Source organism: Salmo salar, chromosome 17, assembly GCF_965601325.2.
Source record: "Salmo salar chromosome 17, fSalSal1, whole genome shotgun sequence".
Classification (NCBI taxonomy): domain Eukaryota; kingdom Metazoa; phylum Chordata; class Actinopteri; order Salmoniformes; family Salmonidae; genus Salmo; species Salmo salar.
In genome coordinates this window covers 62,681,767-62,696,552 of record NC_138307.1, presented here as the reverse complement: position 1 = coordinate 62,696,552, position 14,786 = coordinate 62,681,767, and the positions used below count along the sequence as shown (strand labels likewise).

The 14,786-nt window shown below is 41.1% G+C and overlaps 1 protein-coding gene across 3 annotated transcripts in view; it reads left to right on the top strand.

Moving 5' to 3' along the window:
- The window catches only part of ptn (pleiotrophin), a 52,722-nt gene that overhangs the window by 28,879 nt on the left and 9,057 nt on the right, over positions 1 to 14,786 (top strand). For all 3 annotated transcript variants that reach the window (XM_014153494.3, XM_014153495.3, NM_001146366.1), the window contains 2 exon segments: positions 12,277 to 12,371; positions 12,704 to 12,877. In XM_014153494.3, coding sequence (XP_014008969.1) covers positions 12,277 to 12,371; positions 12,704 to 12,877 — 269 coding nt within the window.

Below are 14,786 nucleotides of genomic sequence, written 5' to 3'. Positions count from 1 at the left end.
AACGCAGCTCGAGCTGCACGCTAACCTGCAGGGGTGCACGGAGACGCTTAAAGGGCATCTTTTTACTTTGATTTTATCTGGAGAGTTGTGAGACGATCTACATGAGCACAAAACTGCTCATTTTTTGAGAGACATTTAGGTAGGCCAGACTTTTCTAAAACAGACATGGGATTCCCATCTGTCTTACTTCAAACAGCTCACAGCTCAACAGATATCCTGGCAGTCAAGTGGAAAAATATCTAAACAAGAGATGTTTGCATTGAGACTCTGTTTATCATGAAGAGGGGCTGTTTGTTTGGAAAGTTTATACTCTAGTGGTGGTTAATGGACTGTATGCTTTTTGCAAGGGAGAGATCCTAGGATCTTTGGATAGTGTGTGTGTGTGTGTGTGTGTGTGTTTCAAAGTGTAATAGAGAGCAATTGATGAAGAGAAAATGGAGAGGGTTTAGGGTGTGGGATACAGAGAGTGGGTGTCTAGATGCTAAATGTAATTTGTTGAATGTAATGGAGGCATTCACGCATAATTTGATATCTTCCATTTTAGTCTTTTCAGCTCTGATGCACTCACTGAGCCACTGCTTGTCATCATTACTAATGTGTTTTATCATTAAACAAGCCTGTTGCCTCGGCTATGTAGATTCCTGCTCTATTCGGCACCTTGCAACACACACACACACACACACCACACACACACACACACACACACACACACACACACACACACACACACACACACACACACACACACACACACACACACACACACACACACACACACACACACACACTGTTTGTGTTCATAAGAAGATATCTCTGGAGAATGGTAGTACGTGGCTGTTAGTAGAGATAATGAGAACCGTCTGCACACAGTCACACAGTCACACAATAATACAGCCACACTGTCACACAATAACACAGTTACACAGTCACACAATCATACAGTCACACAGTCACACAATAATATAGCCACACAGTCACACAATAATACAGTCACACAGTCACACAATAATACAGCCACACTGTCACACAATAATACAGTCACACAGTCACACAATAATACAGCCACACTGTCACACAATAACACAGTTACACAGTCACACAATCATACAGTCACACAGTCACACAAAAATATAGCCACACAGTCACACAATAATACAGTCACACAATAATACAGCCACACTGTCACACAATAACACAGTTACACAGTCACACAGTCACACAGTCACACAGTCACACAATAATACAGTCACACAGTCACACAATAACACAGTTACACAGTTACACAGTCATACAGTCACACAGTCACACAATAATACAGCCACACTGTCACACAATAACACAGTTACACAGTCACACAATAACACAGTCACACAGTCACACAATAATACAGCCACACTGTCACACAATAACACAGTTACACAGTCACACAATAATACAGTCACACAGGTCAAACAATAACACAGTCACACAGTCACACAATAATACAGCCACACAGTCACACAATAATACAGTCACACTGTCACACAATCATACAGTCACACAGTCACACAATAATAGAGTCGCACAATAATACAGTCACAAAATAATAGTCATACAGTCACCAAATAATACAGTCACCAAATAATACAGTCATACAGTCACTCAGTCACTGACTGACCTTTCCAACTGAGAAATCGGAATACACACACCATACACACAACATACACAGCTGAACACTGAAAAATGGTGACAAGCCTTAATGAAGGATGGAGGATCATGAGTAATGACTTGCTCCCCCTCAGCTTGATAGCTCCAAGGTTGATGTACGGAGACAACATTTACCCACAGCCATTGTTAACCATGACTAGTGGAGGTTTGTTAACCATGACTATCTTCCTCTGGCTGGTGGAGGTTTGGGGCAGGAGGTTTTTTCTATCAAATCACTGTTCATTAGTCACGTACACAGTTTTGCAGATGTTATCGCGGATGCAGCGAAAGGCTTGTGTTTCTAGCTCCAACAGTGCAGCAATATCTAGCAATACAGTAATATCTGTTTTCCTGGGGTTTTGTGAGCTTTGTTATGCTGTTGTTCAGGTCATACTGTTGTTCAGGTCATATTGTTGTTCAGGTCATACTGTTGTTCCGGTCATACCGTTGTTCAGGTCATACTGTTGTTCAGGTCATACTGTTGTTCAGGTCATACTGTTGTTCAGGTCATATTGTTGTTCAGGTCACACTGTTGTTCAGGTCATACTGTTGTCCAGGTCATACTGTTGTCCAGGTCATACTGTTGTTCAGGTCATACTGTTGTTCAGGTCATACTGTTGTTCAGGTCATACTGTTGTTCAGGTCATATTGTTGTTCAGGTCATACTGTTGTTCAGGTCATACTGTTGTTCAGGTCATATTGTTGTTCAGGTCATACTGTTGTTCAGGTCATACTGTTGTCCAGGTCATACTGTTGTCCAGGTCATACTGTTGTTCAGGTCATACTGTTGTTCAGGTCATACTGTTGTTCAGGTCATACTGTTGTCCAGGTCATACTGTTGTTCAGGTCATACTGTTGTCCAGGTCATACTGTTGTCCAGGTCATACTGTTGTTCAGGTCATACTGTTGTTCAGGTCATACTGTTGTTCAGGTCATATTGTTGTTCAGGTCATACTGTTGTTCAGGTCATACTGTTGTTCAGGTCATACTGTTGTCCAGGTCATACTGTTGTTCAGGTCATACTGTTGTTCAGGTCATACTGTTGTTCAGGTCATACTGTATACCTCGTGGCTGTGTTTTCAACCAGTCTTTCACTGCACTCCGTAGTCAAGATGTTTTTCATCTGTTTAGAAATGTCTCCTAAGGTGTGATGATGAAACACAAACAGACAAACACTCAACAAGAAATATATCCTTTTAATGTATTGTGTGTCTGGGTGAAGCATATTTTTGCTTCTCTAAAATATAACTAAAACATCTCAAAGGTGTATATCGATGCTACTTTCCCCAAGGACAAATCAAAAAATACTCAAACTTAATTTTCCCTTTCAATAAGAGTTAACAGAAAGTAATAGCTAAACCAACAAGTGAATCATGATCTCTTGAGATAGTCTGGCATCACGTTTTAAACTAGGGGTCACCTCATCGAGAGTGATGTGATGACCTGATCTTAATAAGGCCTGGAGTTTCTCACAAAGTCAGGAAAGACTCCTGGCCCTCTCATAGCCCTGTACCAGGCATGAGTGGTTGTTGTACCTTTCATATTGCTAAGTAATAAGATATCACAATGAAGTCTTAAGGAGTATTTAAACCCGCCAGAGACCAGCCAGTTACAGGACTCTGTAATCTGACAAATGTCATTTCCAGAACTAGGTTTAGCACCCTGGTTTAGTGGCTTTGGTAGCCATCTCTCTAGCCTACATAAACACCGTTACACCGTTACTGTAGGTCACCTTCTCACTAAGATAACAGAATATTGTCATGTACGCATTACATTTTGCAACAACAATACTAGGCATAGCATAGGGAAGGGAGGGAGTTACTGCTCCCTGTTCACAAGTTTGTTTAGGCCTATTTGTTTTCGTAATCTGTGAGCGGCTGAGGTTAGATGAACAGCGGAAAGTTTACTTGAACCTAACCTGCTTTGAAAGGCTACACTTATCTCTAAATACGATCTATGTATAAGTTAATTCTTGCTGGTTTAAGAAAATGGGGATTTGCCTCTGAGCCTTCAGGAGGATAGAATTCAATGCATGTTTTATTTATGTATGGCTACTTACCACAGCATGCTAGTGCATAAATCCCCCTAATTTGTTAGGATATTTCCCTCTATCATACCAGTAGAGTTGTAATGATTGGATTACCATATCATCTATTCCGTTCAAAATATTAAAACATGAAAAAAAGTTGAAGTGTACATTTCGTTCTTCGGAGTATGACTGTGGTCCAATATTTTGCAGGTAACTTTAGAAAGCTAATACCCCCCAGTCGTTTCTCTTTCTACTGTCTTTTCATCTATTCATTTTAACGGCTCTTTTCTTCCACGGCTAAAAACTTTATTGCCTCCGTTCCTTTGGTTCAAATGCTACTGAAAGGATCAGATAATATGAATAGATAGTATGAATAGATAATATGAATAGATAGTATGAATAGGTAATATGAATAGAGGCTTTAACTATTGAAGCAGTATCAATGAGAGAGGGAGTGGAGCGGGGATGGAGGTGAAGGAGTTTGTGGTGAGCTCCAGGACCCGTCTTGGCCTCTGAGTGGCACAGCCTTTTGTGCATAGCCCTGGAGCGCTTGGAGATTCATTGATGGCCCATCGATTTCAGGCCCAGTGTCTAGCTAGCTATCCTCCATTGCTTCCCTCACTGAGCACCGCCACCGCTGTTCACAGATCAATGGGGAAATGGAGTGTTTGATAGGACTAATTCTGCCTGGCTCATGACTGTGTCTGCCACAGTGTTTCTGTCGAGGGCTGAGGAGGACTGAGGTGCACCCGCCTGCTTGGTGTCGTCCTCCTCTAATGGAGTGGTTGGGGTTGGGCCTCACACGCCTACCCAGCACTCCACACTGTGATCTTCCCCACTACGCCACAGGAAAGAATCCCACTTCATTGTGACAGATAGGAGTGATGACTCATCGTATTAGGCTTTCTCATTTGACTTCCAGTGGTATTCAAACTTTTTCAGCTTGGACCCCATTTTTTTCCCACCAGAATATCTGGGGACCCTACTTTTTTTCACAATAATTTCTCGCGACCCCACCCCACCCCAAATCTAATGACAACCATAAAAGCGGTACATTTACATTTTTTACATCAACAAATAACCTTCAATTCTCATTGAAATGAAAATTAACCAATAAATACTGTGAAGTTGACCATGCATTTGGATTTTGTTTTTGTAACAACGCAGATCTACAGACTGGAATCAAATAAATCTCTAACCAAAGAGAACACAGGCTTCAATCATGCCTGTAAACCTGGCAGTAGTGCTGAGCCATAGTGCTTTTTGAGGTCGGTTTGGTTTCGGTTACATTAAAAATGAAAGGTTTTTGATTTCGGTTTCGATTCTTTGTGTTGAATGCTGTAACAACACAGAATAAAACAATGAATACAAGTCCCATGATGGTAGTGACTGCCCATTACTGCTTATCACTTATTAACCATCATTTATTCACATTACTTTACTTTAATAAAATAATTCAATTCTTGTGTATATTACATTTGTTTTGTTTGATTACTTTCTTAATTCATTCCAAGTCATCATCTAATCTCTATAGAGCTGCTGCCTATGCGTCTGACAAAAATCACTATTTTGTGGTTCTTCAAAGTAAATAATGCATGCTTTTATGACTGCTGAATACAAACTATCAATTACTTTGATCATGTATTTTCAGGTAGAGATACCGGGCCAAGCAACAGCTGCTCTCTATATCACCTCACGATACCGCATTCTTGTCTCCTCCGTAGCAGGCGTAAAGAAACATACATAATTTCATACTGTACTGTCTTTGGAATCACAGACCGGACAATTAGATTATGGTCATTGTAGTTAATTACCATGTTTTACACGCTAAACTATGTAGAATATTGGCCTACTGGAAACTACAACTCCCTACTATATTGCACAGTTCAGGCTGGATCTGATTCATCTATAGAGATACTGTGCAATTTGACTATTGAGCTCACAGAAAAAAACTGAATGAAATAGAACTGATGTCGGTCAATTAGTTGTTTAAAAAACTGACAATAACAGATATGTTTGTTAATCGCTCAGCACTAACCGGCAGCAAGCCAACCTGTTACCTGGATGTCTTGTCTAACAAGCAAAGAAATTCTAAGCTTCTTATAGCAATACATATTACCCAGAATGCATCACAAACCCTACCAATTACCTAATTGACAGTCAACTTCAATAAAGGTATGAAAAAGGTACAAACACATTCAGGTAATATATTCCACATGATAAATATCCCCACATCAATAACAGTCAATAAATGTGATTTTCATAATAAACGGGTGTTAATCGACATCTGGACATACATAATCAGGCAAGACTTTAGCTTATGTGACAGAGGACATTGGACAATAGTCACGAATATATTCACTCAATAAAATTTTATTTTTCGTATAATCTTTATCAAAAACGTTTGTATATTGTCCAGTACAATAATCTGTACTCTTATTTGTTTGGTAAATAAAAAATGTATTAAAAAAATATCTATAAAAATGGACCATTTTGGCACCCAACTGGAGTTTCATCACCTCAACTTTAAATCCCACTGTTATAGGGTGTCTGGTTGTGATATGAGAAGATATAAATCCCACTGTTATAGGGTGTCTGGTTGTGATATGAGGAGATATAAATCCCACTGTTATAGGGTGTCTGGTTGTGATATGAGGAGATATAAATCCCACTGTTATAGGGTGTCTGGTTGTGATATGAGGAGATATAAATCCCACTGTTATAGGGTGTCTGGTTGTGATATGAGGAGATATAAATCCCACTGTTATAGGGTGTCTGGTTGTGATATGAGAAGATATAAATCCCACTGTTATAGGGTGTCTGGTTGTGATATGAGAAGATATAAATCCCACTGTTATAGGGTGTCTGGTTGTGATATGAGAAGATATAAATCCCACTGTTATAGGGTGTCTGGTTGTGATATGAGGAGATATAAATCCCACTGTTATAGGGTGTCTGGTTGTGATATGAGAAGATATAAATCCCACTGTTATAGGGTGTCTGGTTGTGATATGAGAAGATATAAATCCCACTGTTATAGGGTGTCTGGTTGTGATATGAGGAGATATAAATCCCACTGTTATAGGGTGTCTGGTTGTGATATGAGAAGATATAAATCCCACTGTTATAGGGTGTCTGGTTGTGATATGAGGAGATATAAATCCCACTGTTATAGGGTGTCTGGTTGTGATATGAGGAGATATAAATCCCACTGTTATAGGGTGTCTGGTTGTGATATGAGGAGATATAAATCCCACTGTTATAGGGTGTCTGGTTGTGACATGAGAAGATATAAATCCCACTGTTATAGGGTGTCTGGTTGTGATATGAGAAGATATAAATCCCACTGTTATAGGGTGTCTGGTTGTGATATGAGGAGATATAAATCCCACTGTTATAGGGTGCCTGGTTGTGATATGAGGAGATATAAATCCCACTGTTATAGGGTGTCTGGTTGTGATATGAGGAGATATAAATCCCACTGTTATAGGGTGTCTGGTTGTGATATGAGAAGATATAAATCCCACTGTTATAGTGTCTGGTTGTGATATGAGGAGATCTAAATCCCACTGTTATAGGGTGTCTGGTTGTGATATGAGGAGATATAAATCCCACTGTTATAGGGTGTCTGGTTGTGATATGAGGAGATATAAATCCCACTGTTATAGGGTGTCTGGTTGTGATATGAGGAGATATAAATCCCACTGTTATAGGGTGTCTGGTTGTGGCATGAGAAGATATAAATCCCACTGTTATAGGGTGTCTGGTTGTGATATGAGGAGATATAAATCCCACTGTTATAGGGTGTCTGGTTGTGATATGAGGAGATATAAATCCCACTGTTATAGGGTGTCTGGTTGTGATATGAGGAGATATAAATCCCACTGTTATAGGGTGTCTGGTTGTGATATGAGGAGATATAAATCCCACTGTTATAGGGTGTCTGGTTGTGATATGAGGAGATATAAATCCCACTGTTATAGGGTGTCTGGTTGTGATATGAGGAGATATAAATCCCACTGTTATAGGGTGTCTGGTTGTGATATGAGGAGATATAAATCCCACTGTTATAGGGTGTCTGGTTGTGATATGAGGAGATATAAATCCCACTGTTATAGGGTGTCTGGTTGTGATATGAGGAGATATAAATCCCACTGTTATAGGGTGTCTGGTTGTGATATGAGGAGATATAAATCCCACTGTTATAGGGTGTCTGGTTGTGATATGAGGAGATATAAATCCCACTGTTATAGGGTGTCTGGTTGTGACATGAGAAGATATAAATCCCACTGTTATAGGGTGTCTGGTTGTGATATGAGGAGATATAAATCCCACTGTTATAGGGTGTCTGGTTGTGATATGAGGAGATATAAATCCCACTGTTATAGGGTGTCTGGTTGTGATATGAGGAGATATAAATCCCACTGTTATAGGGTGTCTGGTTGTGATATGAGAAGATATAAATCCCACTGTTATAGGGTGTCTGGTTGTGATATGAGGAGATATAAATCCCACTGTTATAGGGTGTCTGGTTGTGATATGAGAAGATATAAATCCCACTGTTATAGGGTGTCTGGTTGTGATATGAGGAGATATAAATCCCACTGTTATAGGGTGTCTGGTTGTGATATGAGGAGATATAAATCCCACTGTTATAGGGTGTCTGGTTGTGATATGAGGAGATATAAATCCCACTCTTATAGGGTGTCTGGTTGTGATATGAGGAGATATAAATCCCCCTGTTATAGGGTGTCTGGTTGTGATATGAGGAGATATAAATCCCACTGTTATAGGGTGTCTGGTTGTGATATGAGGAGATATAAATCCCACTGTTATAGGGTGTCTGGTTGTGATATGAGGAGATATAAATCCCACTGTTATAGTGTCTGGTTGTGATATGAGGAGATATAAATCCCACTGTTATAGGGTGTCTGGTTGTGATATGAGGAGATATAAATCCCACTGTTATAGGGTGTCTGGTTGTGACATGAGAAGATATAAATCCCACTGTTATAGGGTGTCTGGTTGTGATATGAGAAGATATAAATCCCACTGTTATAGGGTGTCTGGTTGTGATATGAGGAGATATAAATCCCACTGTTATAGTGTCTGGTTGTGATATGAGGAGATCTAAATCCCACTGTTATAGGGTGTCTGGTTGTGATATGAGGAGATATAAATCCCACTGTTATAGGGTGTCTGGTTGTGACATGAGAAGATATAAATCCCACTGTTATAGGGTGTCTGGTTGTGATATGAGAAGATATAAATCCCACTGTTATAGGGTGTCTGGTTGTGACATGAGAAGATATAAATCCCACTGTTATAGGGTGTCTGGTTGTGATATGAGAAGATATAAATCCCACTGTTATAGGGTGTCTGGTTGTGATATGAGGAGATATAAATCCCACTGTTATAGGGTGCCTGGTTGTGATATGAGGAGATATAAATCCCACTGTTATAGGGTGTCTGGTTGTGATATGAGGAGATATAAATCCCACTGTTATAGGGTGTCTGGTTGTGATATGAGAAGATATAAATCCCACTGTTATAGGGTGTCTGGTTGTGATATGAGGAGATCTAAATCCCACTGTTATAGGGTGTCTGGTTGTGATATGAGGAGATATAAATCCCACTGTTATAGGGTGTCTGGTTGTGATATGAGGAGATATAAATCCCACTGTTATAGGGTGTCTGGTTGTGATATGAGAAGATATAAATCCCACTGTTATAGTGTCTGGTTGTGATATGAGGAGATATAAATCCCACTGTTATAGGGTGTCTGGTTGTGATATGAGGAGATATAAATCCCACTGTTATAGGGTGTCTGGTTGTGATATGAGGAGATATAAATCCCACTGTTATAGGGTGTCTGGTTGTGATATGAGGAGATATAAATCCCACTGTTATAGGGTGTCTGGTTGTGATATGAGGAGATATAAATCCCACTGTTATAGGGTGTCTGGTTGTGACATGAGAAGATATAAATCCCACTGTTATAGGGTGTCTGGTTGTGATATGAGAAGATATAAATCCCACTGTTATAGGGTGTCTGGTTGTGATATGAGGAGATATAAATCCCACTGTTATAGGGTGTCTGGTTGTGATATGAGGAGATATAAATCCCACTGTTATAGGGTGTCTGGTTGTGATATGAGGAGATATAAATCCCACTGTTATAGGGTGTCTGGTTGTGATATGAGGAGATATAAATCCCACTGTTATAGGGTGTCTGGTTGTGATATGAGAAGATATAAATCCCACTGTTATAGGGTGTCTGGTTGTGACATGAGAAGATATAAATCCCACTGTTATAGGGTGTCTGGTTGTGATATGAGGAGATATAAATCCCACTGTTATAGGGTGTCTGGTTGTGATATGAGATATAAATCCCACTGTTATAGGGTGTCTGGTTGTGATATGAGGAGATATAAATCCCACTGTTATAGGGTGTCTGGTTGTGACATGAGAAGATATAAATCCCACTATTTGAAATGATCTATGGGTGTTGGGAGGGATAGTGAGAAAAAACAGAGGACAGAACAGGGTTTGATTCAAGAATCAACGGTGCGTTGATCTTTTTTTCTTCTGGCTCAATGTTTCCTGGCTGTTAGTCTGTCAGATTATTTACCTCAGTTTGGATCTCACTATGGGCCAATGCGGGTGAAGTAGCACCTTAGGAAGTCAAACCCACATTACTTTTCACAGGGTTCAAGGCTGCAAAAAATCGTAACTTTATCCCCAAATACAGTGAAATATCATACGATATCCTGGGTATGGTACAGTATGCATGGTGTGTACAGCATCTGACAACTCAGGTATTATCGATTGGGCTCTATAGTAGTGGGGCCAGTAACCAAAAGGTTGCTGGTTTGAATATCCGAGCCAACAAGGTGGAAATTCGATGTGCCCTTGAGCAAGGCATTTAAGCCTAATTAGTTTTTTTTTGTAAACGTTTACAATGGAGATGCGTATGTAGCATCTAAAAGTCAAGTGTACTGAATCAATCCATTCATCCATTATGGAAAGTGTTGTCATTCTCTGAGAGACAGAAAGGGATTTGGTGTAAATATTTCATGCACAGCGCCAGTGAGTGAAAGGAGGAACACTTGATTCCATTGCAATGAGGGGAACACTGTAGTCTACCCCTCAGCATACTATGCTGTCTGAACATAATGTACTGAACGCTGCAGGAGGTTGATATCCCCCTTTAACCTGTAGCCTTCCTCAACTACTCCTGGACTGTAACTCATCAGCAGACTGCTTATGAATCATTAAAGGGAAAGACTTCTTCTTTGAGAAGTCACAATGTCGTAGCTTCCAAAATGGGTTGGTTGCAAACCTGGAGTATGATTGGGGAATTTCTCAGAAAATACTTTAGACCTCGCAGGTTGTCTATTTTTTTAGAAACGATCAAAGCTATTGGACTAACAAGATTTTTCTCGGAATAGAGCGAGGAATGGAACATTGACTGAGCAGTTTGACTGACACAAAACTGCTTCTGGCAAGAAAACAGTCTGTCTAAAGGGGTCCTCAAATCCAATCAAATGTTATTCTGCCTCTCAATTAATGTGGGTATGCCGTATGCTTCCACTGTTGGGGGTTCAAGCCCTGTATTGTAAGGGTTCAGATGAGTTAAACTCAGAGTAGACTCATTATATTTAGATGCACTGAGAGCAGACGTGAATTCAACCAGTGAACACTCTATTAACAATGGCTAATAATAAAATTAAGGAGAGAGTTTGAATGGCATCTTTTTAAATTGATTATCACGTTGCCTACATCGCTGATAGACGTGGGGTGCATCAACTTCTGCAGTCTCAAACTGGAGAGGACTAAAAATACAGGGCCAAGTGCACCAGGGCGGCGGTAAGAGCCATGTCAGCTCATGATTAATTAAAATTGCCGAATGTAAATGATTTCCCCGCCAGGCTGTACCTTTTGCAGTAATTTGGACACAGTGGAGCATTTTGGCATCCAAGACGCTCGGTAATTGCTTAAATCTCACGCTGATTCCCCTTCTGTGGGTTTTAGGGTATCTCCAAAATAAACAGGGGGAAAGTGAAAAGAGGGAATGAATGCGCTAATTCCACCACCCAGAGTTCCCTAGCACAGCAGCACCCGCGATTAGAGCGGTGCTTCTCTTTATTGGGCCGCTGGGAGGCCGGAGAGCGCCTGGAGGGGAAACAGTTAGTCTATTCATAAAGTACATGCAAAAAAGGTGTATTTCTATTTCCAAATCATCTGTATCATTGTCTGACAGCCTATAATTTCCCCATGTCATCATACACGTCTGTAGACACGAGCACAGTGCAGCACACAGCAGCCCATTGTGGCAAATAACAACCGTTTATTCCACAAAGAGCCTGAGCTTGCCTTCACCTGTAACTGTGAAGCATACGTGTAAGTAGGGGCATGCTGTGGTTCTTTGTCAGGTCTGCCCCTTCATCTGAAGAAATGAGAGGGTGGTGAAGGGGAGGCCTTCGATGGAATGTCTCCCACAGAGTTACATATGTTGCTGTACTTGTTATTCCTCTGTGTCTGTTCTCCCTCTCTCCTAGCATGACAGGACAGCAGCAATGGACGCTTCTGGCTGTCATGGCCCTCCTGGTCCTCACAGTGACAGCAGGCGAGGGGGGGAAAGCTGAGAAACAAGGTGAGAAACACCAGCAGATTGGTAGCAGTCAGACAGACAGATGATATGTGGATGGAGAGGGATCTCCTATTACAGTACCTGCTACAAGGTATGAATGGTAATTTGATGTAAATCTCAAATCAGGTCAGATTTGTGTATAATACACTTTAAGCAGGGGGGCTCACTGCAGACTCACAATGACAGATGCATATCTCGGTGCTTTATATATTTGAATACTTTGACCTTTCACGGTGGTAGTGTACCTCTAGCCTGGCCTAATTACAGCCCACATAATTATGTCCCAGACATGACTGCTGTAATAGGTTGGTGTGTGTGTGTGTGTGATCCTGCAGGGAAGAAGGAGCGTAAGTCGGACTGTGGGGAGTGGCAGTGGAGTGTGTGCGTGGCCAATGAGGGTGACTGCGGCCTGGGCACCAGGGAAGGCACACGCACTGGCACCGACTGCAAGCAGACCATCAAGACCCAGCGCTGCAAGATCCCCTGTAACTGGAAGAAGCAATTTGGAGGTGTGTGTGTGGTCATGGGGAGCGGACTCAAAACACATTTACAATACAGCACGAACATGACCTGTCTAGGGACTTTATGTCATGCTTTTAGTCATATTTTTTGTTGTGTGTCCATGTCCATTAAAGGGGAAAACATTCTGCTACTCAATGGAGTAGGATTTCAGTTTTGCTTCCAATTCAGTGAATGGACATCCCCAGAGAATGATGGCCTGGTTCAGGAAATTACAGCCTGGGTGTATACAGCAGAGATGTGTGTCATATCCAAACAGAGCATGGGCTACTTGCTTATAGAGCACCACTTACTCCTCATTCAGCTCACGCTCAGGCTTGAACCCAAGATCTCTGCTTTGCTAGCACACGTGACCACCCACCTGAAGTGTCTTACCAGTCAGCGCCACATGAAAAGCTAGCTATTCTCTGGCGCAAGTGGGGACACTTCAGGCTGAGGAGTAAGGTTCACACATGCCCATATGCTACATGTGTTCACTGCCAAATTATAGGTACAGAGGCACACGCTTTTAGAGCACTCTGTTTTGAAGAACCCTGTAGAATTCCCAGAACAATGGTCCTGTCAACCCCTCCTCATCCCCCCCCCCCTGCTCCCCTCAGCCGAGTGCCCTGGGAATTCAGAGCCAGGTGACAGCGGCCCAAGCTTTTATCTGAGAGGAGTAGGGAAACGAGTGTCACAGCCAAGAGGGAGCTACGCCAGAGTCCAACAAAAGGAAGGGAGAGAGGGATGGAGGGATGACAGACACACAAACAGACACACAAACACGCACACACACACACACGAATGCAGACACATTCTTACACACAAGAACGGGGCATGGCTATCCTTTCCTGGAACTGCCCTGCATCCTTGGGGGAGGAGTTTAAGGAGGACTGACTATAATGTAAAATAAGATCCTTAATGAAATCCAACCTGTAGACTGCTTAAACGTTTTCCTTCCATAAAGAGAATAAAAGATAAAGTGAGAGAGTGGAGGCCCTCTTTGAAAGGCAGAGAATGCCAGACTGTCTGTGTATGGGAAAGACAGATGGAATCTTCAGAGTGGAGAAACTGGGCAAAATGGAGCATAAAGGAGACAATCCGGTCTTGGCAGGGAAATCCATACACTGGCTAATAACACGGTGCACTAGTTGGTGGTTGATAAAGAAAGTCCTGGGGCTGAGAATAGTTGGAATGTAAATATTTTTGCAAATATTACCGGTTCTGGTGTTTTTGAGGAAAAGATCAGATTATTTAATGGATAAAACTAAAATTAATCAGACATTATATGAAAAGAATGACCTTTTCCAGTAAAAGAAAGGATGTTCCAGAACAGCAGCTCTCTGAGCTTGAGGGTCCAGGTCTTAATTGCTAATTCTAGGCCGAAAAATGTAATTGCATTTAATTTTCTGCTTGATCAGCTGTATTAAACCTATGGGATGTCTTCTGGGTGCTACAATCACCATAACACAAGCAACCTGGACTTAGGGGTAAACGTAACATAGAAATTACAAATCTGGGACACTCAAATTAGTTTGATATGGTATGTATTCATTTGTGGCTGTCCATCCATTTTCTATGATATGTTACAAATTACAATTCGTATGATATGTTATGAATTGCAATTCATATAATATATTACAAATCTGCAATACGTATGATATGTTAATTATTCTAATTCGTTGTGAATGTTAACTAGGTGGCTAAGTGGCTAACTCTAACATTAGCTAGGTGGTAGAGCCAGTTTGAGCTGTTCTGTGAAGGGAGTCGTACACAGCGTTGTACGAGATTTTCAGTTTCTTGGCAATTTCTTACATGGAATAGCCTTCATTTCTCAGAACAAGAACAGACTGACGAGTTTCAGAAGAAAGTTATTTGTTTCTGGCCATTTTGAGCCTGTAATCGAACCCACAAATGCTG